Raw genomic sequence first — 27534 nt, 5'->3', positions numbered from 1 at the left:
GAAATGGCAATTCTTCTTAGTCTGGTTTGGTGTAGCTCTATTTTATTTGGTTGTATGGTTTATACACACAGTACAGTGTCAGAAATGGGTTTTGATAATGAATAGAAAAAAAGGAGTGAAGATTTTTAAGAAACTGGGAGAAATACAGGAGAATTATAAATAGGGAGAGGGAAATGAAAAACCAGAGTCTCCTGGGGAAATTGGGAGGGTTTGGCCTCAAATGCCTTGCCACAAATGACTTGTGGCAAGATACTTGACAGATGTAGATGTAGATGAGTGACAGATGTAGTCATAAGTGGACTTAACATCCTGAAATTTTGAATGAAATTTGCTTCTGTGAAGCCGTTCATGTCACGATGCCACCACTCCTGGTTCCGACTCACCTTCCACACAGACTTTCACTGCACATCAACTTATGACCAAAACTCTTTATTAGTTCCGGCATATTTCCATAACATCACAACATCATAATTAACATAAAACAGTGCATAAACCCAGATAAAGAAAGAGATAATCATAACAGAAAATAAAAATAAATAAAACAAAAAAAATTTAAAAAATGTATAATTAATAAATGTTAAAGCATGTACAGTGCAATATGGGTTTCAGTTTTCCACTGTTTAAAGACCAAAGAGTGAACAATAAGCTGCAGGGATTGAGAGCCTACACACCAAGAAGAGTCAAGCCAAATGACACATTGCAACCACTCATAAAAGTCTGGGTTGATTTTTTTAACTGAATAATGGTTGCCTTATTGAGCATCGAGTGCCTCTATTGAAATAGTTACATTTCCTCTGGTTAACATGGTATAGGTCTAATCAGTTTACCATCCTATATGTCAGTTCTTCATAAGCTGCCACTATATCTAGGACCTTACAAATGAAACCAAACATGGACTACAGTGGTCTCCATATTTACTTCCCTATGACAGCGTGTTGCATGTGACATGTGTCCTGCATGTGTGTTCATGTGCGGGTCAGTCCTGGTCTTTATATATAGTTTGGGTTCGGTCTCCTGGGTGACCTGTGATTGACCCATGCCATCTACCCCGTCCTCCTCTCTGCTCTCTACATGGACTTTCTCACTCTTCTCACTTCTCACTGACTGTCCCAAAAAATAGACAATTCATTTCCATGTAGTGTACACAGATTTCATTGCAGCGCCATAAAAACCACTCATCTCCAACTTGGTGATTTTGAACTTAAGTTGAGACACTTCTCCTATTTCTTAAGTCAAACAAACCACTTAGAAACCCACTGGATAATCTGAAAAATGCATTGCCACCAACCTGAAAACTGTTTTGGAGGTAAATACTTTTCACTGGACAGCAATTATATATAAATTGTATTTCATCATTACTTCAAAAACTGCAGTGATATGGGGCTGGTGCATGATATGAACTAAACAGCCATATCGGTTATACAAGTACAAGTAAGTAAAAATACTCAGTAGCATAAATAGGACTCAGTATGAAGACATAATAAAGAACAAACAAGTACAGAAGCAACAAAAATTGCATATTGAAAAGATCAATCAGCAGTGTGCACAGACTGCACTGGGTCACCGTTGTCAGTGACCAGTAGTAGAATCAGCTGCATTTTTAGAGTGTGCAGTTGTCAGCTCTTTTTATTTTAAGTCCAATACATTTTATTCCACACAGCAATAAAAAATAAGTCAACAAAAATGACCATAGTGTGAAAAAAAAATCCCTTCAAACACTGTGAATGGATCTGAGTTTGGGAACCAGTGGTTTAAATACAATAATCTGGCTTAACTTGTTTATAACCCTCATAATTATCTGATTGCTCATGTTTCTTGCCCCATCTGACTTTGTTGTAATGATGTCACTGTGTTGCCACATCATAGCAATTACACATTGTTATTATTGTTATTACTGATAGAAAAGATGACTGAAACTACAAAAAGATGACCCATTTTGTTATCCTTTAATTTATAGTCCCCGTCACTAATTACTAGCCCTATTAGTTGACTGTAATTAAATGAATGTCACATTAACCCTTAATTGTCTCCAAAGGTAATCTCATCCAGGTTTACACACTGTGTTTTCCAGCAGGCCACGCAAAGGTGTGCTGCATTCACATTCATCAGAGAAAACCCTAAATTTGTCCATCACCCCGGTCGATGGAGAGGGTCACTTCAAAGCAGGGACCAAGTCACAGGGGCAATAGAAGCCTGGGACCGACAAATGCACCAGTTGTAAAACTTAACAAGGTGTGAATGCCCTCTGAGTGCCCTGGCTCTCCAGTGTGCAGGGACAGCTTGTGGAAGATCTTAGGGCCTGTGGTACACTGCAAAAAATGTGGATTCTGGCAACGTGTTGTCTTCTCAGTTAGAATGACCCATTTCTGACAATACAAGTCAATAATGAACAGAGGGCGTGTTCACACAAGCATTCCTGAGCTGCAGTTCAATTCACATTTGATTCACACATCTTACATCCATTAGACGCAGCTTTTGATTTGCCTGATGTCACTCTGATGAAGGTTAAATGGATGTTAACTGATCAGATGGAACATTCAATAGATGTCAAATGATCACATTTAATCATCAATTCACACCTTGAGCAACACAATTAACAAGTTGCCTGAAGTCCATTGTTATCTGACATCCATGATTGACTGAAACTCTGCCAATACTCATCCTCCAGGCAGAGTTTTTACTGAGTCTGCCACATTTCTATGTTTGCCTTTTGATTTGGTTTCGTGTCCAAGTAGAAAATGAACGAGAAGTTGATTGCAGCCACAAAAAGCAACTCATTATTGACGTGGATTATCTGGGTGTGGTCAAAATTAAATTGTAAGTCCAGTCTATACATTGTCTGGGGAAAAAACACTCTTTTGTATAGTTCACTAAAGGTTAAAGGGATAGTTCACCCAAAAATTTAAATTCAGTCATTATCTACTCACCCTCATGCCAATTGAAGATTGAGTTTAGTTTTCAGTCCACAAAACACTCCCAAACAGTGGTAGTGAATAGTGACCAATTTTCAAATGGAAAAAACAACTGGAAAAAGAAACCATTAAATTCCTCCAAAGTCGTAGATCCAAAGTCTCAGCATGCAGTTTGCACACTGTCTTAACACACCCAGTTCAGATAGTGTGCATGTACACATGAACATGGCTCCAAGCTAAGGATCTACAGTGAAGATTCAGACTAAAAGCATGGTGTAAATAACATTTTTTTTTAGATAAATTGTCATGTTGGGGCTTTAGGAGACACCAGACAAAAAGTATGGAGGCATTTTATGTTTGTATTCTGTTGTTCTTTTACATTACATTTTACATGAAAACTGGTCACCATTCACTTCCATTGTCTGGGAGATTCTGCATCACCGTTTTCCTGTGAAACTCCAGCAGTGTTTTGTGGACTAAAAAACTAAACTCAACCTTCAGTCAGCATGAGGGTGAGTAGATAATGACTGAATTTTCATTTTATCCCTCTAAGACTGTAATAGGCAACAGTATATTTTTTTTGTTGTTTTGGGGATGTTTAAAATGTAAGGATTTGGTCTGGATTCCTTCCTTCCTGGTTCCAATTAAAACAAGGAGTTCACAACCATACTGGCAGATCTTTAATGCTGCAAAGCTCACTGTAAATCAAATCAAATTCTTAGCTTGTATCAACACAACATGGACTTGAACACCAGTGGCTCTTGAGTTCACTTGGACTTGAGCTTTTTGACTTGAAAATAGCAGCCCCAAAAAGATTTTAAAAATTTGTTCCTTGAAAAGTGTGAATCCACAAATTAATTCATTTCCTGAATCAACCAACATTAATGTTATTCATTCTCAGCAAGTCAATAGTTAATTGACCACAACCGTTTTGTTTGAGCCAATCCGACAACATCCAATCAGGAGAGAACCAAGAAGGGCTAATGTCACATTACTGAATTTGAAAAAAATGATACTAAAGATCATTTTGTTCATTCAGAAACAATGAGGTGGTCCCCAAAAAACAAATTGCAGTATGCTACACGTACAGATCGAAAATTATAGACTGAGACACAACTTTGTCCAACATTTTGAGTTGCACCAAGGACAATAAGTCAAGGCTGATATCCACATACTTAGTGAGCTAATGCTTAGCTAACATTAGCTTAATAGCTAAGTACCTTTGTAAACCAATGAGGCTGCAAACTCACTGTTAACGTTCAACTTCTTTAGAACTCAAGCCACAAAGTTAAAGACTTAAGTCTTGACTTGGGTCTTGTTCTTCTTGACTTGAGACTTGGGACAGGTGATCACCACAGTCAGTAGGATTCAGCCTCTGGGAACCATGAATATCTGTGCAACATTTCATGGCAATTCGTCTAATAATTGTTGGAATATTTAAGACTAGACCGAAGTGGTGGACTGATCAGCAGACTGTTGAAACCAACACCAAGTGAAACAAATGGTGTCATTTTCTTTTTCTTCAATATATTTAAGATTTTGTAACAGTAGTAAATAGAGATGTTCCAGTGCCATTTTTCCCTTCCTGATAGTGACAGCTGAACTTTCTAATACCAATCAGATTCCACCATGTGAAAAAAATTAATGATAGAACATTACTTTGCCATCCTTAGGGGAAAAAAGGGTGTACAAGATGTGGCAAAGAGGCCGAGAAAGAGTCCACTTCTGGGGCTACTAAATTATGTCAGTATGTCAGAGGCATTTCCATTACTGGTATAGGTACAACCTTAGTAGCAAAGTAATGGAGTAATCAAGTCATTTTAAGTCTTCTATGGAGGCTATGGGTCACACAGCACCGAGTATGACTGTAACAGCAGTTAAATTGATTTGAGCCAGGGTGTGTTTTATAGTTATCAATAAAAACTGTTATTTACAAGAGGAAGAATGTGTTATTTCATCCCATCAAAAGTTACATACAGTAATCTTGCTTTAACAAAAACAGCTAGATATACTTATGTATGTAGATAGAAATATATTTTTGTGCTCCTACATAAAACTGTACTTCTTCATCTATTTAAATAACTGTTCCACTTGTACATATTGTTTCTACTGTAGAGCTGCAACAGTTACTCAATTATCAAATTAATCACCAACTATTCGTATGATTGATTCATCTGATTGAGTCATTTTTTAAGAAAAAAGTCCAAATTCTCATATTTCAGCCTCTTAAATGTGACAGTAACCTGACTGTCTTTGAGTTGTGAGTAAAACAAGATATTTGGGGACATTATCTTAGGTTTTGGGAAACACTGATAGATATTTTTCACCATTTTCACCATGACATTTTAAAACAAACAACTATTAATCAACTAATTGAGAATAAAATCAACAGATTAATCGACTATCAAAATAATCATTAGTTACAGCCCTATTCTACCTATTCTGTCATGTGTTTACGCAAATTCCTATAAGTGAAAACCTGCTTGGCAATAAAACCATTTCTGATTCTGATTCTCACAGATACAGGCTTAAAAGACTTATTGAGGTGGACATTTTTTACAGTGTAGCAGCTCTTGGGGGGAGGAGCGAGTGTTTGGAGAGGAAACATCAGGTGGCTGCTTGGACCTCTGGGCCTGGACACTTCTGATTTATCTGTGCATTTCAGAATTATGTTGCCGACCTCTTCACCTGACCGCCATTTGTGTCACCCCCCAAGTTCTGTTCAGGCAATCACCCCCACCCCCCACCCCCCCCCAAAAAAACCCCAGACCATACCAACCACAGAGTACACCGCCCACTGCAAGCTGCAGTGTCATCTACAGTTCGGTGCACACAGACACACGTGGTCAAGAATAACTAGTTAATACTAATATAAGCTTTGATTCGATTTACATCTGATCCTGCTAAGCAAAGTGTCTTTGAAGTTAACATGTTGTCTCTAAAGGTATTGTGCTGCCTGGTTTTATGTGTTCATGTGTTTTTGAATTAAATTATTAACAAGATCATGGTCAGGGTTTAGTAAGCTGATCTGACTGCACACATTGACATATTATCATGTGTTTATTGTGTGTTGCTGATAATGTGTGGAAGTAAAGGCTGTCGAATTGTCTCAGCAAAAAGTTCACCACAACATATTTACTATAAATTACAATGAATTTCTAATGCAATATTTTTCTTAATGTATTGTCAGTGTGTGTTATTCCAGGCTTAAATAAAGGAACAGAGCTTACAGCCTGTAATATGTGCTTTATGCTGTTGCACATCAGTAAAAATTTAACTTAACTCTGCAGGGGAAACTAGGAAACAAGCTGCCTCTCACAAGTAAGAGTATAGCACCCTCTAGTGGACATAATAAGTTCAGTCACAAGGTCTCAGAAATTAGACATAAACCTCCACCTAATACTCTCCGTAAGATTTTGTCATTTCGATCAAAAAGATCATTGTAACATCTTTATCTGCTGGGTTTACACTATCAACCCTGAGAAACATTTTTTAGGCGTCTGAAGTGGGGGGCATGCCAGAAAAGATTTGGGAACCAACATGGATATTGTATTGCAACATTGTCTGACAAATGTCATGAAGAACATTTCACTGATACATTCAGGATAAATATTTTTGTTACTTGCCAGGTAATCAGAGTCATAATCAGAAAATACTTTTTGTTTGCCTTACAGTTGCTCCCATCCAAGTATAGAGGTATATATAAGCATATAGAAAATATAAAAATGGAAATAGAAAAGTTAATTATGTAAAATTATGTAAAAAAGAATATAAATTATATGTTTGTGTAGATTTGTATTATACTACTATCTACAACAATACAGAAAAAATAGACTTAAGAGGTGAAAAATAGTGTTAAAACAATAATGCTAAAGAAGGATTTCCTCATATTTTGGTTGGCATTAAATTTTATGTAGTTTTATGTAAATGTAATTTCTTGGACAAAATGCTGAAACGACAATAGAAAAGTAGACTGATGCAACCAATTGTGGAAATGACAGATGGAGGAAGGAGATTTCTAAATTTCCATTTCTTTTCTTAGCATAGTAAAAGAAGACACTAGAAAACTGATAGAGGACAAGAGTAACATGATTAATGGGAAATTAAGGTTTTACTTTGATGTAATATAAAGAACATTTGAAGAGGAAACAGCTAAAACCACTCAACTGACTGTCATCTGTTTTTCTCAGCTCCCTGTGCAATTAAAGTGGTTGACCACTTTGAAGATAAAATCAGTTTTATCATAATTATGCATCTGAACAATACATCAAAAAGTTTGACCAATCTATTTGATTGATTCAGAAACTGGTCACCATTCACTTCCATTCTTTGGGAGATTCTGCAACACTGTTTTCCTGTGAAACTCCAGCATTTTTGTGGACTACATGTTTAGATGAAATATCACCTTAATACAGTGTTTCTCAATTCCGGTCCTCAGGCCCCCCTGCCCTGCATGTTTTAGATGTTTCTCTGCTCCAACACACTTGATTCAAATGATCAGGTTGTTATCAGGCTTCTGCAGAGGCTTGATGATGAGCTGATCATTTAAATCAGGTGTGTTGGAGCAGAGAAACATCTAAAACATGCAGGACAGTGGTCCCTGAGGACCAGGATTGAGAAACACTAATAGGGGATGTAATCAAAATATGTATTTTTGATTTTGGTGTGAAATTTCCCTTTGATATTGAATACTTTGGGGCTCCATACATGCAGTCAGGGAAACAACTTTCCATCTCTGTGATCTGCTGCAGTATAAATGAACTGTCAGTACACCAATTTACCACTGAAAGCAGCTGATTGGCTCCTGACATGTTTGTAGCATGTTGTCCAATGAACTAAATGACAGACCACTGCAGGAGGGCTTCTTTGTCTGAAATCTTTAAAGGAATAAGAAACTTTTCTGCTGCCTGATTTCTCTTGCCGATGTGTGTAGGCGTGGGCGCGTGCGGGGGTGACAGGAAGCGAAGCAGGACAGTGACGCGTCAAAGGCTCCAACCAACCAAACCCACAAGCCTTGTACTTCTTTGGCGTCCTGCAGTGAGAACAACGCGCTGCGCAGAGCTGTCCGGAGAGGAGCATCCGAGCGCACACGACCTCCAGCAGCCTGTCCATCATGGGTCTCCGCTGCGCACAGTTCATCCCCGCGGTGCTTCTGCTCATACTGGCATTAACTGGGATTCTGCTGCTGGTAATTCCAGCTAGAAACACTGAGATGCCTCCTGAAAATATGGTAATGAAAAGAATCCTTATGTGCATAATTTATTTCAATGATATACTGTTATTTTTATTTCTATATTTACACTGAATTGAATTCATTGTCTTTTTTAATAGCATACTATAGAGCTGGATAAATTGTGCTACACAAGTAAAAGTTATTATCTCCGTTGCTTCCAAAGGACTTGCCTCTGATGCATCTGCTTGCATGAATGTATTATTTTTTTTTTTTATTTTAAAGGGACAGTTCATCCCAAAATCAAAAATACATATTTCCCCACTGGTCTGTAGGGCTGTTTGTCCATCTAGATTTTTTTTTTTTTTTTTTTTTTTTTTTTTTTTTGTGGTGTGAGTTGCAGAGTTTTGGAGATATCAGCTGTAGAGAGAGAGAGAGAGAAATTGAAGACCTTGATATGAGGAGTTTCATTTAGGAACTACTTTGTTTCAGTAGTAGAATTTAGCGGAACCTCAATAGAATCTAGAAGTCAGGATCATTAGTGATGAGGGAAATGTTGCAGATTATGCCTTTTAAAGATTAAACCAGTTGGTTACAACCTACTTGGGCCTCTTTGTCAGGTTTAGGTGACTTGTTCGCCATTCCACCAAACATGATAATGATATAATAATGAGACTAGATGGTACTCGGCTTGTGCTGCTCAAAGCACCAAAAATACATTTGAAAAATTCAGTCATTGTGCCTTTCCAGAAATCATGACCTGGTTACTCAAGATAATCCACACACCTTTTGAGCAGTTTCATGCTGGAACTATTTTATCTCTAGTAGAAAAGAAAGTATTTCTGGTAGATGCTTAAGTAGTTCTGCTGGATTCTACCACAGAAAGAAGATAGCTCCTATATGATACTGCTCACAATGGTCTGTGGATTATTTTGAGTAACTGGCCTTGATTTTTGGAACGAGACGCTGAATTTTGAATTTTTGAAATGTATTTCAAGCCGAGTGCCATTTAGCCCCATTATATTGGAGAGAAGGCAGACATGTCTCTGGATATCTCCAAAACTCAGCAACTCACACCAAACAAATCTAAATGTATAAAAAGCATTACAGACCAGGGGGTAAATATGTATTTTTGATTTTGGAGTGAACTGTGTCAGACAAGGGGCAGGATATTGTATTTTTTCTTTGACTGAGGGTAGTGCAGTCTGACTTTCTTTGGACAACCCTGGGAGTGTCTTTTATTTATTTATTTTTCTCATCTTCAATATATCAATATATTTTATTTCAGCCATTGCAGTACAGTAAATATCAATAATATACTCTTACCTGCACTGCAGTTTGGAGATTCATTTTGCCATGTACCAAGGGCACCAGTTCTAACTCTGTACCAGAGTTTTATATTGATCTATGTTGTTGTGTACATTAAGTCCCAGTAAGATAATATGGTTTAACTTGGGATGCACCATGTAAAAAAGGTGCTCCAGTTTATTACTGATACTACATATTATCTAAATGATTTTTCACTCAACTCAAAAGGTTTGTTCAAAGGAAACATGCAAGACCTAGAGAGCCTTGTGAAACATAAGGTTCGGCCCCCATTCACCAACAACATTTCTGAGTTCCTTAAAGAATACATTAAAGGTACAGTTCATGCCAAAAAAAAAAAAGATATTTCCTTTTACCTATAGTACTATTTATCCAGCCATGTAGTTTTTTATTTTGGTGTGAGTTGCAGAGTTTTGGAAATATCTGCCAGTAGTCCCTCATCTGGGACTACGGTCGTGGTTTTAGGTGTCATGAGACATCTATTAGTCCTTCCTTAACATTTTTCTCATTTGCTGCATTTTTTAAGTCAAATATGATTTTAGTATTCCTAAGAGTGCCTTTTATACGCAAATTTTCTTTACAGAAATGACAATAATCGTTTACCGACATGCTAACTACATGGGGCAGAAACTTTTTTCAGCTTCTGAAAGGGAGGCATGCCAGAAAAAAGTTTAGGAAGCACTGAATTAATTGATCATTAATGTTACCATAATGGTACCAATTTGCAACCCTTCCCTGTACATAAGACAGTCCCAGTTTGAGCTTCCTCTGTCCTGTCCCGATCTGAAATTGCTCAGACATAAGTCTGTGTCAGCTAAATGCATCAGATTAACCCTGCAACTCTTACCACACTGCCTGTCGTGCAACTGATGTCAACCCCAAGGGCCAAGGGTTTTGCAGGAGGAAGTGAAGCAGGGCACCAGTGAATAAACAGAGCAGACAAACAGACAAAGAGTGTGAGCTGAAAGAAGCAGTTTGTATGTTTTATTTGATATTCTTTATGAGAACATACTCACATTCTCTTCCTTTTGTTAATGTTGCAGACAGTCTTTAAAAGGGTATTGATCTCATTCATGTGCTGCTTTTGCCTGTGGAATAATACTTGAATAGAATATGATGCTTTGAAGCTGCAGAAGAGCACACAAAGGAAGACAAAGTCAACATATCTGAACAATACATAACGACATAGCAAATGTTGTTACAGCAAATCAGTAAGTCTGTACTTTTTAGACTTATGACAAGCCATTTGTTTGCCAAAAGAATAAGTTCAACCATAAAAGGACATCAGTGGGTACAGAAGTTCCATAAAAAGAACTTTACCTGTTGACAGGAGGTCTCAGCTTTAACTACATCCTGTCAGTTTCACAGCTAACAAACTGTTAAGTTTCACAAGTCTGAAAGCACTGAGTGGTTACAACCGCCAATACAAAAATGTGCCAAAATACATGTACACTCTGCATGCATCAATGCTTTGACACATCTGCAATGCACTATAGTGGAGTAGCTGGACAGTTCACCTTGTGAGCAGTATTCTTCAACTCTGCAGGGAAGCCCCTGGTTGACATTACTCTCTTTCAGAGGCTACAGCAGGCTCAGTTTTAAAGCTGGAATGAACACTGCAATTTTTGCAGAAAGCTCCAAAATGTGAAAGGTTTTTGATACCAAAACAGCAGAATGACGTTTTCTGTGGTGTTCCTCAAGGTTTTTGGTATTTCTGGTTGGATTCATGACCATTTTTATGATTGTAATTCTCTAACAATCAAAAATGGTTCAGTTGTGCACCAAATCTAATATGTAATAAATGGTATCAAGCTCAAAACTGCTGCAACAGTTGATAGAGCCATGATAGAGCATGAGAATGGCTATCATAATGCTCTAAGACTGGGTTCTTCATTGGTTTCAGACCATGGAACCCTTAGCTGATAGAGAGATGGAGGATCCTCCTACATGTACTGCACTGCATATGTTTGAGTCTTGTCTCGTTTGTGCTTACATGTAACAAGAGCTGCACAATACGATTACAATTATTTTGCGATTGCAGTATATAATTCAGGGTGGGAATTTCTGCATTTCAACTGTCTTTTTTGGTGAAAAAAAATATTTAAATCATGATGATGAGATTTGCTGGTGTTTGTACCAAACAAACATGTTTTCTTACATCTGGTGGACAATATTTGGCATCTCAGCAGTTATACAGCTATTCATTAATGTTATTTTGTCACACATTTTCCTTTATCTAAAAACTGTAGTTGCTGCAATTTGCAATCATGCAGCAGTACTTATAGTGTGGCATAATGAATGGGCAAATTTATCTTTGCTAATAATCTTGTGTTGATGTGTATTATCAGATATAATTTCAGACAAATTAAATTGTTTAAAAATAACAGAAAATAAGTGTATAGCTAACTAAAATGACTTCTTGTATGTTTGTGACATTTTGCTGCTGTCTCTGTTTCAGTATGGAATCGTTCTAGATGCAGGCTCATCCCACACCTCCATGTACATCTACAAATGGCCAGCTGACAAGCAGAATGACACTGGAATTGTTACCCAGCACAGCGAGTGTCATGCAAAAGGTGAGCTCGAACCAAGTTATCCATCTCTGGATCTTAATCATAATACCATGGAGGCCAATTTGCAGTGCTCACAGCATTTACAAATTCAATTTTTACAGTCTGTTTCCCTTGGCTCCACTGAGACAGTACCCCTTTTTGCCTCACTTAGGCGTGAAAAATACATACTTCCTCATTCTGTGGTCAAGTGCAATAATACATATGCAACATCCAGTTAAACTTTCAAAATAAAGCTAGCTTTGAAACATTTCCAACATGTCCTAATACCTAAATAAGAAGAATAGGTTGATTGCCACTGACTTCCAAAACAACATATATGACCTGCAGAGAGAACCAGCAGCGACGCCTGACTTTCAATATTTTGCATAAGTCTTCTGTACTTAAAATGACATCTATATCTAGATGTGTTATTTAGATAATATACAATCTTGCCTTTGTGTTTACACCTGGTATTCTTAATGTGTTCTTGTTATTCTCACTGAGAGGATCTGTCCTCCACAGTCACAGCATGTGAGGATTTAAGGCATATCTTACAATTTTTCATCGCTGTCTCCCTCTTTCCTCCCAGGACAATTCTCCTGTTTTTCTACTGATTTATGACAAATGTTTTATCAAAACCCATTTCTGGCACTGTACAGCCTTTATAACCTGTACAGCTCCAAAAGTCTGCTGTTTCCACCTGGACAATACAGCTTCACCAAAGCAGACTTCCTGGGAAGAATTTCTTTTTTGTCAGGAAAGCAAAGGGGCATACATTTTTGAAAAACCTGAATATTAGTTTGTATATTGAATTGAATATGAATATTAGTTTATTCATGCCAAAAGGGGAACATTCCCATCATGACGTATTTATACCCACATTAACATGCTTATCTGAATAATGTGTTTGGACTAGGATGCATTTTACTGGCCACGTTTTATGCAAAATACACTTTTTCATGGTTTTTAGACAACATTATGTCTCGAAGGCCCCCCAAAATTTGAGAAACTGCCGTCTTTTCTTTTTACTTGCTCCCCATTTCAGAAAATGACTGTTCCAAAATACCAGTCAGATTTGCCTCCTCCATTATGAAGTCACAACGGGCTTAGCACAACCTCTAGATAGGTGACTGTTCTGCCCTCTGAATACCTGGTGAATCACAGTGGGCAGTTCCTGATCCCCTGAGCAGCGAGCTGACCAATCGGAGCAAACTGGGCTTTTCCAGAGAGGCGGGGGAGCTGAAACAGTATTTCAGACAGAGGTTGAATAAAGGAGTTGCAAAAATTGCCAATATAAGAAAACTTATGTGTTTTATGAACATTAAAGCCTGTAAATCTATTCTGATATATACATATATATAGATATAGATATAGATATATATATATAGCATGATAGGTCTTCTTTAATACGAGGTGTAAATGGAGTGCAGGTTGCTTCCATTTGGTTGACAACATACTCTGCCAAGATGCAGGACCAGCAGATTTAAAGCGATAGTTCAACCAAAATGAAATTTCGCCCAATATCTACTCATCCCTGTGCTGATGTGAGGATGGGTGAAGATCTCCAGTTCACACAACACTCCTGGAGCTTCAGTGGAAAACAGCGTTGCAGCCAAATCCAGTGCAATTGAAGTGAATGGTGGCCAGTTTTAAAATGTAAAAAAAGAACACAAAAACCCCACAAAATGTCTCCATACTGCTTGTGTGGTGTAATCCAAGTGTCTGTAAACCACGACATTATAATTTGATGCAAAAAGACACAATTTACACCATGTTTTTAGCCTAAATGTCAAGCGGTGCGACACGAGATATACAGGATCTTGTGATACCTTCACATCTGTGTTTACATGCTACCTGGAAGCGACTCAGACAACAGAGAGAGATCTGCTCAGAAATAGCGACTTGTTACACGCACAGTTGACTTCACAAACTTTCAACAAAGAAGAAAATGTCAGAGGACTTCGACATAGAAGAGGAACATCATTTCTTTGCTGCAGCTGCACCGCTTGGGTGAGAGCCTGTGTACCTGCTTCAGGTGTGTGAATGAGGATCAGGTCTGAGAGACTACAGTTGATATTCAGGATAAAAACATGGTGTAAATGGTGTCTTTTTGCATCAAATTTTAATGTCGCGGCTTACAGACACTTGGATTACACCACGTGAGCAGTATGGAGACATTTGGGTTTTTTTGTGTTCTTTTTTTACATTTTAAAACTGGTCACCATTCACTTCAATTGTACTGGATTTGGCTGCAACACTGTTTATTGCTGAAGCTCCAGGAGTGTTTTGTGAACTGGAGATCTTCACCCATCCTCACATCAGCACAGGGGTGAGTAGATATTGAGTGAATTTCATTTTTGGGTGAACTATCACTTTAAGAACTTGTTGGTCCTTGCTGTTACTGGTATCTTAAAAAGCATAATCAATTTTTTTTTTGTGTGAATTATTGTTTGTTGATTGGTGTGATGACTGTATTCTGCTAGCTGTGCAACAAAACTGTCCTTCGGGGATAATAAAGATTACTTTGACCTTGAGTTTGACCTTGCAGTAAGTGGAAAAAATATGTTTTTTTGTCATTTGCTCGAACTGACCTTAACCTCAGACTGTCCTGGTGGTAAACTATCGCTTCCACTCTCACATTGTCATGCTATGAAAACTCAGCCAATGACCTTATCAGAAAATTGGAGAAGCAATGTCAAAACTTTTGCAAGTTGCTCTTCCTAAGTGGTCCACTTCCTCCTCAGACAGACACACAGTCTTAGTCATCTCCACTCATTCCTCTTCTTGACTCAGTTTGTTGTCACAGTTTCCTTAGAGACACCAACCAGAGCCTTTATCTCAGCGGATCATTCCTTTAAGACAAGGAAGTCCAGTTTTTTCAGGGTCAGGCTGAGTTCTTTGTAAGTGGAACTACTTTCTCTTTCTGTCTAGGTGGAGGGATATCCAGTTATGCAGGTGTTCGTGGTGGAGCAGCAAAAAGTCTGGAGGCCTGTCTGGAACGAGCCGTGAAAGAAGTTCCAAAATCCAGGCACCATCAAACTCCACTCTATCTGGGAGCTACTGCCGGCATGAGGCTTTTGAAGTCAGTAGAAATTCCCATCAAGACAGGATGTTAGACTAATATTACTACCACTGTTCTCATCAATGATGCATGAATGCATTAAAATGTTTTATTGTTTTATTATATTGTTTTATTCTTAACTCTTCCTGCTCTTTAACAGCATAGTCAATGCGGCACAGTCCCAGCAGGTGCTGAAGGAAGTGGCAGACAAGCTGCAGTCTTACCCTTTCAAATTCAAAGAGGCAAACATCCTGAGTGGCCAGGAGGAGGGGGCGTATGGCTGGGTCACAGTCAACTATTTACTCGAAAACTTTGTCAAGGTGAGCTCTGACTTTTCTGTTCAACACATGCAAAGTCACAGAGGAAAGACTCCAGCGCCATGGATTCATGTCATGTCATGTCAATAGGATGGATGGATAGATTAAACTTTTTTGTTCAGAGTTGGAATATTCTGTCATCCATCATTCTAACTCAAATTTTTGTCTTGGCATGTCCTTTCTTGTCCCCTCAGTATGGTTTTGTTGGGCGTTGGCTGAATCCAGGCAGAGAGACAATTGGAGCTTTGGATCTGGGTGGTGCTTCCACTCAGATTACTTTTGAAACCTCAGAAAAGGTGGAGAACAACAATAACGTGATGGAGCTGAAGCTTTATGGACAAACGCACAGACTATACACCCAGAGCTTCCTGTGTTATGGCCAGGATCAATTCTTGAGGAAACTGCTAGCTCATCTTATCACGGTACTGATACATTTGTTCTTGTTTTGTTTTTTTCTATCTGGACCATTTTTCTGTTATCGTGGCACAACAGTTTTTAAAACTGGTCCAGTATTGAGCAAAACCGCTGCAGCCATCAGCTGTGAAACAGGCTGCAATCCTGTAATCCTTGGGGGTAATTGTGCACCATCCATGAGCGTGCGGTAAAAGTGCTTTATTTTGCCACTGACAGGATCAGACTGTTATTCTATTCGAACATTATTCAAAGGATCTCTAAAGAGAGGGAGCTCTTCCTTAAAAAAAAAAAAAAGGATGCACTTGTTTAACCAGAAACTGTTTTTTTATTGCTCCCACCAAAGCTACCAGACCATTCAAACTCAAGAGAAACTAAATAAAACTCACCAAAACTGTTTTGGTTAATCTTTCCACTGTTCCAACAGCCATCAACTCTGTTTTTTGGTCATAAATACACTGGGTAGATGTGAAAATATTTTGGTGCTACGTGCCAATTCTCCCCCCTGTTCCTCTGATGTCCAACCTCCCTCTTGCCGTTTAAGCAGTGGAAAATGAGCTAAATAAGTTTTGTTTTGTTTCTTCTGAGTTTGAATGAATGATAAAATGACTGTTTCTGGTGGCTTTGGTGAATCGTCTGCTTCTGGTTAAAAAAGGAAAAGAAGAAGATGGCATACTTCATAAATCCTCGAGGGGACTAAAAAAGACATACTTATTCCTTTCCATAATGTTGCAGACATTTAGAAAAATAATCTGGGCCTGTCAACGGCAAAACAAGTACTTTTAATAAATGTACTCTGCCAGTTCACGATTACCTGTAAGGATTACTTTGGAGGTCAGTTTTGCTTTTATTGGCTACAGCGCTCTTACTTAATATTAAACAAATTTCAAAATTTGTTTCCATTATTCCATTATTCTCAAAAAGTTGGTGATAAAGTTGGAATGTAAATATGCGCCTTAACATAACATAACCATTACTCAGTTTATTTGGAATTATACATAGTAGAAAGCTGTGTCATATACCGCACTTTTCTTTTGAAGAATATTTCACGTTGATGTTTTTTTGCCCCCTTCAGAGTCAAGGTGTGAGTTCCCAAGTGTTCCATCCCTGCTATCCACAACAGTTCAACACATCTATCAAACTGGGGGTGGACGTCTTTGACTCTCCGTGTACTAGGAGCTACAGACCAGCCCGGTTTAACCCACAGATGTCTGTGACAGTACTGGGCACCGGAGATTACCAAAAATGCCTGGGCAACGTAACAAAGATGTTCTCCTTTGCCAACTGTTCTTACTCCAGGTGCTCCTTCGATGGAGTCTTCCAGCCCAACGTGACAGGAAGCTTCATGGTGAGGGAGAGAAAGCAACAACCTGTATCTGAGGAGGCAAAAGTTCCAAAAAAGTGCAGAATAGTTAGATAGTAGTTAGTAGACCAAACATTTTATGTTGTATTCTTTGGCTTTTTGAATTGCTCACATTTCATTAATATTTATATTTTTACTAATCTGAATGAGTGGTTTCTTAGTCTGACTCATTGGATGTAAGCTGTGGGTACAAGTCCTGCCATTGGTTGATTCCTCCATGCAGCATCGTGGTGTCTATGTTTTCAAAGTCCACCGGAAACAACAACAAAAAAAAATTTCCCACCTGCACTCCAGGAATTCTGCCTCTGATTTCCTAGTAGGCTACTTGTTGTCTCCATTGGTTTGACTTGTTATAGAGTCTATTTTAACTTGTTTATTTTAAAAAGTATTTGAAAACAACAGGTCTAAGTATTGTTGAAGTCAGGGCTGTTTCTAGCTTTTTGGGCATCCAGTGTGAAATGTTTTTTTGGGGCTCCCATTTTTTGAAACTACAGTGGGGAGATTTCAAACCCTCTAAAGTGGTCCATGGGCAGACATTTAAAATGTAATACACTGCATCTGGTGAACTTTAAATGGAAAGGAGGCCAGATCTGTGAAAACATCCCTTTTATCTCAAATTCAAATCACAATTTTCAAGTTGACCCTAGCAATTTAAACCTATGGAAAACAAAAATAAATGGGAATCACTGGGGCTCATCAGCAGAAGGAAAATCATGACAACTTACTGTAGAGTCTGCATTATAAAATGTGCCAAAATGAGACAGATGCTGCATTTTCCTTAAAATTATTTTTAATGTTAGGAATTTCAAAATTTGTAATAAATAATACTAAAATAATATATATATATATACATATATATATGTATATATATATATATATTTAAAAAAATAGATATAAATTATGCAAAGTGTACTCATGTGAGTGACAGTGACGTGATGTGTGATAAAGTAAAGCTTCCATGTTTTTTTCTGGACAGTGACAGTTTTACTTTGAACAGCAGTCAGGATGCTGGATGGTGGATCTGTTACTGAACACATCACACAGTCTGGGGGCCCCCTAGTGGCACTGGAGGTCCTATGCAACTGCATAGTCCACGCATGGCAAGAAAGTTGCATGAACGTCTGAAGCAACATAACCTGCAACTGAAAGACTTTAAGTGGCAACATGAGCGATAGCAATATCTTACAGGGGTGAAAACGTGTCCTTTCTTGCTCTTTTATGCCCTTTTTGACATTTCTATGCCTCACACCAGCCGTGGCTAGAAGCATTATTTTCGGGTTGTCCGTCTATGATCATCCTATCCTCATGAACGTGATATCTCAGGAATGTCTTGAGGGAAGTTCTTCAAAATGTCAACTTGGACTCAAGGATGAATTTATTAGAATCAAAAGTCAAAGGTCATTGTATCCTCACGAAACACATTTTTGGTCATAACTCAACTCAACCAATTCTGATAAAATTTCACATGAAAGTCTAAAAGGATTAAATGTCCTCTGTCCTCCTCAGCTTTCAGTCTGTTTTCAAAGCAGTTTGTCTGATGCTCAGGAGGAGTGTGTGACTCAGTGTCTCTTCTTCTCCACAGGCATTCTCCGCCTTCTACTTCACTCACAGCTACCTCAGCAGCCTCACCAACATCCCCATCACCTCCCCCAGTCAACTGAAGAAGGCGATCCGACTCATCTGCAACATGACCATCACTGAGGTACTCTCAAACACACAGCTGTCCGGGCATAACCCCCAACAATTAAAGGGACAGTTCATCCCAAAATCAAAAAATAGATACTTTCCACTTACCTGTAGTGCTGTTTATCCATCTAGATAGTTTTGGTGTGAGTTGTTTTGTAGACATTGGCCATAGAGATGTCTGCCTTCTCTCCAATATAATGGTACACAGCTTGTGGTGCTCAAGGTGAAAAAAATACACTTGTAAAATTGAAAGCCTCTTTACCAAAATCATGATGTGGTTACTCAAGATAATCCACAGACCTTGTTGTGAGCAGTTTCATGTAGGAACTACTAACTACTAACTAAACAACTAACAAGTTGTTTATCAACCCAGTATTTGCTGTAATCCTACGATTAAACATGCAAAATACTAACACCTGATTGCAACCTCAAACAGATTTTTTTTCTTTTTTTTTTTTTTTTTTGGAGATTACTGATTTATGTAGACTTTTTTGTCTCGTCCTGCTGGCAGGGCTGCAACTGCAACTGGACTTCCCTGCAGATTTTCCAGTGACTTTTACCTGACTGCTGATCATTTCTCAAAGTGACCATCATAATGTCCTACTGGAAATATGTATAACTGAATATTGGTTAAATAGATACACCTTTAGATGGACTACATCAGTGGGTCCCAAACTTTTTTTCTGGTATGCCCCCCCTTCCCTTCAGAAGCTGAAATTGTGGATGGAACTGATAAAAAAGGATTCATACATTGAATTTTAGTGAAATAAAGGTTAACAGGATAGAGTTACCTATATAGATAATATCTATTCAACTTTGTTTCATTCTTTGTCTCCCCTGGTCTTCCGCCCCCCCTAGTTTGGGAACCACTGGACTACATGATGTCCTACAACAAAAATCTACTCAGACTGGGGGGGCTGTATTCTGATATCAATGTAAATGAGTATCTTGTGTCAACAGGCGGCTAAACAGGCAGACTATCAGTATCCATGTGTATAGGTATGAAACCAAATATCCAAATTGTAGGAAAACATGAATTGTATGTGTTGTATATGTCTTCGTATTTAACATGCATTAAATAAACTCATCTCATATTGTATGTATTGTTTGTGCTCAGAGCACAGGCTGGGACGATCACTGAGCTCACCAAAGTGTGCACTGTTACATCCTGCAAAACCGCGCCAATCCAGCACAAGTTTTTAGGGAGTCCCCATTAGCACCACTGAGTTTGCTAGTGCTGTGTTATGGCTGTCAGGTATAGTTCGGTAGAAAGAAAATAGTTCCTACATGAAACTGCTCACAACAAGGTTGTTGGGTTATCTTGAGTAACTGAGTCGTTATTTCTGGAAAAAGACACTGCTGTTGAGTTTTTCCAAAGTATTTTTTGGTGCTTTGACCACCACAAGCCAAGTGCCATTCAGTCCCATCATCTCAATATTATACTTGCTGATTATTTTCCCAATTAAGAGATTAATTAATCCTGTCACAATCATGTCAGTTGAAAAATCGGAGCATATGTTTGTGGACGAATGTGTTTGTGCTCCACATGTTTGGACCCATTTTTCAAAGAGAAAAGAAGAATCAGTCATCTAAATAGTTGGCGATTAATTTAATAACTGATTAATAGATTATTAACTGCAACTCACACCAAAACTGTCTATGGATGAATGGATGGATGAGTAGCACTACAGAGGTAATATGCATTTTTGATTTGGGTGAAGTGTCCCTTTAAGGATGAAGCATCTTAAACATGTTCATGTCTGCAAACACCAGACAGGCCACAGTAGACACTAAATCCCTGTTATTTGCTGATGAATATTCCAGAAATCAAAATGAATGACATTTGAAATCTTAACACACTGTATGTCCACCAACAGATGAGTGAAAAAACAAAGCAGCCTGCGAAATACATGATGAACGTCTGCGCCGTCTCCAATTTTGTCCAGGTCCTCTTAACGCAGGGCTACAAATTCGATGAGCACTCCCTTCCTTCCATCTCTTTTCAGAAAAAGGTCAGGAGTAAAAAGAAAAAATTATACATTTTTGTTCATCATTTTAGTGTGTGTTCAAACTGTCGGCAGCTCAGTACTGTCTGTCCGCTGTGCTGAAAACAGTGAGCTTGTCCATGGTGTGTTATTGTTTCAGTGTTTTGTTGTTCTACAGGCAGGAGGTGCGTCTGTCGGCTGGGCTTTGGGCTACATGCTGACTTTGAGCAGCATGGTACCAGCAGAGAGACTTGGACTGATGAAGGCGATACCCTTAGGGCCCTGGGCTGGCATTCTCTTCCTCTTCATCCTCCTCATCTTCATTTCACTGGGATACTTTGTGGTGATCTACAGACAGACAAGAGCTAAAGAAGGCATGGTGTAAGAGCACCTGTCAATCCAATTTATATTCCCCATCTCAAACCTTCAATCCAAAAACAATTTCAAGAACATGTTAGATTTTTTTGTTGCACTTTTTGTGCATTTGCATGTAAGTGAATTCAATAAATCAGTAAAATATGTACTGCTCAAATTTCTTTACTAATCCACAAAGTCCCTGCTGGCATGTTGGCATCGGTGTGTGTAAAATCTACAGAATAAACCTTGTTTTTTTGTAAATGTTTCAGATTCCTTATGTAACGTTACACCCACTTATGGGCATCACTGTCTCTGTTTTCTCCCTGTTGGGACTGAAGCAGCCCACATGTGCTTCACAAGATGCAAAGAACAAAACTCAAATCATTTACATTCCAGTGAATCCCCAGCTGTGGTTCCAGTATCTGTGGAGGCAGATGTTTTAGGCACACATTAACCATTTTAATCAGCTGAATAAATCTGTCCTATTTAAGTCTGTTACGGCTTCTGGTAGGGCTATAAGTAGGACTAGGTCTAGCAGATTTATATTTCTGGGTTCACTGTATTCACTGGGGCTGGTTAAGACAGTAGGTTTTAGAGCTACCATCACATGTTAACCATGTGTTAAAATGGCTTTCTGACAGCGCCTCACACAGAAGATGAAAGGTACCTAAGGGTTGCTTTCAAAAGGTATTCTGATAGTTACTAATGACCTGTTAAAAAGTGTAGTCAGTAACCCGATGTAACTTGATTACTCTATTACTTTTGCATTACCTCAAGTGAAACGGTTTAGTGCAGGGGTTTGCAACCTTGAGGGTCAAAAGAGCCATTTTTGGTCAAAAAAAGAAAAAAAATCTGCCTGGACCTGTAATTATTAAATTCAGTGTTTTCCCTGAAGACTTTTTTTTGACTTGGTATCCATAACGTTTAGAGGAAAAGGATCTGAGCCATAGACATTTGGTGTACTATTTACATATAAGCTATACTTTTACACTTGCCAAATGTAAGAATCACTTTACACTATAAAAAAATAGTTGCAACGACTCACCGGGATTTTCACCAGGTGCGCCTGCGCCGCGGTTTTACTCGGTCATGCACACTACTTCACTTTTACACCAGCAGCGTTTCAGAAGCATTTCAGCAGCGGAGCGTTTTGCCCGTCTGATTATGTTATTTGCTCTGATTTTGATGATTAAGTCCTCTTTCCTTGCTCTTTGTGCTTCTACCATGGATAAGCAGGCTACGTAGTTAAATTGTTTATTTTCTGTCTGTCTTAATTTATTATTATTATTTATTTATTTATTATTATTATTTATTTATTTTGAAAATCAACCGGATTCTCCCCTGTTTTCCGTGCCTGACTTCCTGCCCGTTCGACCTGCTCTGTGCCAATTGACGCGCCATCCGTCGAAAATAGACTTGCTGTGTATTCTCCGCGGAGCGGAGCGCTGAGCCGCTTATGGGACGCTGCTGAGACGCACCGCGGCGCTTCTGGTGTAAATTACAGCATTGACTAGAATGGGTTCTATTTCTCTGCGTGCCGCGGCGCAGCCGTTCCGCTGCGCAGCCGCGCCTGCTGTAAATGCGGGGTCAGAATTTCAAGGCATCATACTGCAATAGATTTTTTTTACTTTCAAGCCCAACTCAAACCCTTATGTTTTGAAATAAATTCTTAAAAAGGTGGGTGATGGTCCTCTTCCACTGGGGCCACCATGTTTCTGCAGTTGCCCAGAATTGACAGAACGAACACTGGCTCACAGCCACCATACATACGTTCTCCTACACTTAGAAGTGGGGGTGAGATGAGGTGTTGGCAATCTGAAAGGGTACTAAAGCGAAATAAAATAAATCTGCCAGCTTCATCTATTAAAAGTCAGGGGTTGGACTCTGCTCTGCCATAGGTGGTTTATCTTGAATCTACTGCTTTTGCCTAATTCAAGATGGTGGCATCAGGTGGAGATCTTAATGAAAACTTGCAGATTCATAGTAGATTGAGTGGTAATACTGCTCATTCACTAGTCAGAAGCTTTAATCCACCTCCTTCCTTTTGATGGATAAAGTTGACACATTTATTTATTTTGCTGCGTTAAGTTACATTATGGATGAATTAAAGTATATTTAAATATATATATACATGTGAGTATAAATAGAAATTGTGTGAATAAATTAACAGGTAAATAAATAAATTAATATATGAACAAAATATACAAATACATAAATTTTGCACCTGTTGTGACTAACATTCAATTACATAATTATTTATTAATGTAGGCCTTTTATTATACAATTATATATAGATTCATTAATTCATTTATTTATTTAAGCCTTTATTTAAGCATTGATTTAAACATTTAGGCATTTAAGCATATATTTAAGAATTTTATTCTGTATATATTTGATTCAGCTCTTAAAACCCTCCATATTTGTCTTTTAAAAACACATTTATAATTATCATTCACAAACACAAATATTCCTAAGAAGTGCTATGTTCTCTTTTTCCCAAGAGTACCCATCTGCAGGAAAGATGGCAGACAAGGGCGCCACCATAGCTCTACTCCATACCAGAAGTCACAACCGGAAGTTGGTCTACTTTTGACTTATTTATGTCATTAAAAACAATTTGAATTCATGATCAGTGTTTTCCCTTAGTTGTGGCAAGAGGGCATACAATTAAAAAAAAGACATATTACTTTGTATTGTTGTACATCAAAGGGATGAGAAATGCATTTCATATAGAATAACACTAAATTGTCATGAGCAAATGTATGTCATTGAAAATAAGAACAAAAGTTCACTGTACCTTTTGTTTTAGCAGCTCATCAACGAGGCGGTCCTGTTACATCACATAGCTGAGGTTCACCAGAGGACTTCTGCAATGGCGCCTTTTCAAACTCTGCTAAGGACAGTGCCGCTTTTATGAGTCTCCCGTCCGATCCAAAGTGTCCATGTTTATTCTGAGGAGAAGCACACACAACCTCCGATCAAACTTGCTGTATTTTTTAAAATCTAGACAGACTCACACTCAAAAAATCCTCAGCTGATCATGTGTAGATGAACAGATTCCCAGAATGTTGTCCTCACCATCAAAGTCATCTTCTGGTTGTTCCAGTTCACTAACTGAAATTGACAAACACAAGATACAAATACCCTTAGAAGAATGATACTATTGTAAATAAATCTTATGTCACAGCTATCAAATAAATATTTAAAAGGGTATGTATACAGGTGGAAGCTAAAGGGAGATATACCCTCAGAATTAAATACTCCTTTTCTGTGGAGGTCCATAACCACCACAGGAGGGGAGAAGCCACAATCTACACAAGAGTATTTGTACTCTGTGTTGCAAAGTGTCTCGGATTAGCAGTATCCTTGAAAAATTAGGTCGGTGGCTAGAAACTTCATCTTCACAAAGTCTCAAGAGAGTCAAATTACCTATACATAATAAATCTAAAGATGTATTGAACTTACTTTTTATCACCCTTCCATGCAAACCATTCTGGCCTCGTCAGTGACTTAAACAGCCTCCTCCAGTTCTGGATTATCTGGACACATCTTGCATTTTGTTTCATTTGGAAACGACTGCTGTGGGTGATCTGTCAGAGCTCTTTGGGCTTTGGCCTCTTCAGGGAGAGTTGCGGGTATTTTTTTTACACTCACAGATACCTCGCAGTTCTCTATCTCTGCAGTAGGGGGACTGAGGGGTTGAGTTGTCACTTGTGGTGTGTTGGTTGGTGGTCCGGTCATGAAAAGTTTTTTATGGGTTTGGAAAAGGTGCCACTTTGCAATGCACTTGTGGGTGCAAGATGTATGTGCCTTTGCACAGGGACAATGCCAGGTGTTTTTTTGGAGGTTGTGTGTCACCATGACTCTTCCTAAGGTGCTGTAACGGAATAGTTTTGGTTCATAAATAGAAAGAGAGATATAATTTTTGCAGTCACTAAGGTCCACCAACACAGACAAGGGGACATGCGCTTCCTCTGCTTCTTGTTGCCTCTTTTTGCATGCTTCCACCTTGGAGTCACCAAAGAAATGGTTGTCCAACATTTCCTGGAGGACCCCGTGTTGCAGTGGCTCCTCAGTGACAGTGGTGCTGCAGTAGTCCAGCGAACGAATATGGCGGCACATGCTGTGAGAGAGGCTACTCCTTTGTGCAAGCAGGCGATACTGACAGTCCTCCATCTCACATTTTATGGCATGTTGCTCGCCCCATGTCTTACGCTGCACATGTACTGGGACACTGAAACCACATGCTGTTTTTCTGACCGCATAGAGGCCATTACTCCAGTCAATACATGTGCTTTTCAAGTGAGATTTGGCTGTTATGTCTCTTGGTTGACTGTGTTTCCTTTGTATATGTAAAACCAAATTCTGTTTGTATAACACAATGGAGCAGTGAGGGCACTTCACGTGGGATGATGGCAGTTCCTCAGTGACTTCTTCCTTTGGAGCTGGGGGGTTGTAGGTTGTAGCTGGGGGTGACTGATCAAAATCTGTGGGGGTCTTGGGTGATGCTGTGAATGAGTAGGAGTGGTCTGTAGTCAGAGGGGACACAGGAGGTGGAAGTGAGTATGAATGTTCCACACTGGCTGATGGTGATTCAATACAGTCCTCCTGAAGGTCTTTTGGTGTAGGGTGGGTCTCTGGTGATGGTGGCTTACAAGGTGGCACCGATGTGGGTTGGACCACATCACATTTTTTAAGACACTCAATCAGATGTAATGTTATGCCTTCTTTTCGAATTATAGTGGTGTCACAAAATGGACAATGGAAATGACCTCCATCTCGGCAGGACAGATTGCATCTGCAGATAATTTTTTCTGTAAAAGGGAAAGTAGAAAAATTTACTACATCCTAAAAGAATATACAATTGTATTTCTCCTTTGTTGAAACAGTTGAACAACTCGACAAAACGCTACAAGTGGGCATCTATTGAAAGCAGTGTTGGGGGTAACGAGTTACAAAGTAACGGATTACAGTAACTATTACTTTTTGGGTATTGAAGTAAAGTAACGCATTACACTTAAAATATCGGTAATGAAACTACTTTACTAGGCTATAGGAACACGCTTTCCTGCGTTACCCAAGCCGTGTTTGCCTAAAGTTCTGATCTGTTTAAGTGGTGTGTGCAGGCATGCTGCCTGTGTGTGTGCTTGCCTGGGCACGTTGCCATAGAGATGGATTTGAGTGACATAGCTGTTCGTGCGAAGGAAGGAGAGAGGGAAATGGAGATGGAGACGGAGACGGGGGGTTTCAGCCAGTAGCGATATTCTTACTATTTTCAGTTTATTGCTCAAAAGGACAAAAATATTGGTGTGAAATGCGCTCTAAGCGCAGGTGACAGGTGTCTTTCAACTAGTGCCAAGTCAATGAGCACCCTGTCTAAGCATTTGTCAGCACAGCATGGCAATACCAAACTTATATGATACGGCTATGATGTTTGTCCATGTATCTACATGGTAAATTAAGAAACAGGAAAGTAAAGTAATAAGTAGTGAAGTTACTTTTCAAATACAGTAACTAGTAAAGTAATCTCATTACCATTTACAGAAGTAACGAGTAACTAGTAACTAATTACTTTTTTGAGTAACTACCCCAACACTGATTGAAAGTTACTTGCTTTCTTTGCCAAGCTTATCCACAGACCTCAAAGCAACGCAACTCAATATAACACTGGTTAAATTATGGTAAGCTTATACATGCAAAAACACATTATCATTCAACATTACTGTTGAATGTAAAATGATATGATCTCAGACAGATACTTCTCATCAACATACCCTGGAAATGCACTGCATTTGCGGAGTGGTTTCTAAGGTGCCTCTGGATCACACTGTCAGTTTTAGTCATGAATTTGGGACAGAGAGGACACCCAAACTCAGTGGAGGACAAGGCTGTGCGCTCCAGACTGGATTCTTTTGTTAAAATAGAGGGGTGCATCTGAAAAAGGAGATGTCAAACAACATTGATATCTAGAAAACTTTAACGATCTGAAGGTTAACACCACATATCCTTCTTTTTGCTTATATAGGACTTCACCAAATTTATACTTAAAAGCGCACTTTCTTTAGCTCAGCTAACGTTAACCCGGACCATGGAGTCGAGCGGAGAAACAGCCTTCCCAATTCTAATTCTTCGATGCATTACATTTGTAGATAGCATAGAATTGTATCTTGGATAGCACGCTACACTTTTTAGAGAGGACTTTTTAGAGGATATTTAAAACACTCTTTCTCTTACCTTTCTGTCTCTTTGTATCTTCTTATTATCTTCGATCTACCGTCGGGACATACCGTAATGACGGAGCGCCGAATAAGTAAGAAGAAAGACTTCCGGTTGTGACTTCCGGTATGGAGTAGAGCGGCAGCGCCCTTCTCCCCTTGTCCGCCATCTTCCTTGC

General features: G+C 38.8%; 2 protein-coding genes across 3 annotated transcripts; one reads left to right on the top strand and one right to left on the bottom strand.

Moving 5' to 3' along the window:
* Positions 1-7908: 7908 nt before the first annotated feature.
* LOC146320861 (ectonucleoside triphosphate diphosphohydrolase 2-like) lies at positions 7909-21401 on the top strand. 2 transcript variants are annotated; one of them, XM_084729277.1, is made up of 9 exons: positions 7911-8142; positions 11867-11984; positions 14892-15042; positions 15182-15341; positions 15533-15760; positions 16825-17097; positions 18695-18814; positions 20676-20810; positions 20962-21401. In XM_084729277.1, the coding sequence occupies exons 1-9, from the start codon at positions 8026-8028 to the stop codon at positions 21166-21168; spliced, it is 1509 nt and encodes a 502-aa protein (XP_084585403.1). In that variant the 5' UTR covers positions 7911-8025; the 3' UTR covers positions 21169-21401. The 2 variants fall into 2 exon arrangements, with proteins under 2 accessions (XP_084585404.1, XP_084585403.1); XM_084729278.1 differs by lacking the exon at positions 16825-17097 and having other exon boundaries at positions 7909-8142.
* On the bottom strand, positions 21012-27443 carry LOC146320860 (uncharacterized). Its single transcript, XM_084729279.1, has 5 exons — positions 27375-27443; positions 26915-27074; positions 24606-25954; positions 23938-24254; positions 21012-21148 (listed from the first exon to the last, which is right to left on the bottom strand). Exons 2-3 carry the CDS (start codon positions 27072-27074, stop codon positions 24651-24653), a joined length of 1464 nt encoding a protein of 487 aa, XP_084585405.1. The 5' UTR covers positions 27375-27443; the 3' UTR covers positions 21012-21148; positions 23938-24254; positions 24606-24650.
* Between the last annotated feature and the right edge of the window lie 91 nt (positions 27444-27534).

The sequence above is a fragment of the Lutjanus erythropterus genome, chromosome 10, assembly GCF_056507025.1.
Source record: "Lutjanus erythropterus isolate fLutEry1 chromosome 10, fLutEry1.hap2, whole genome shotgun sequence".
NCBI classification, from domain to species: domain Eukaryota; kingdom Metazoa; phylum Chordata; class Actinopteri; order Lutjaniformes; family Lutjanidae; genus Lutjanus; species Lutjanus erythropterus.
Note: the sequence above shows the minus strand (reverse complement) of the source record. Positions and strands in the feature narration are given on the sequence as shown.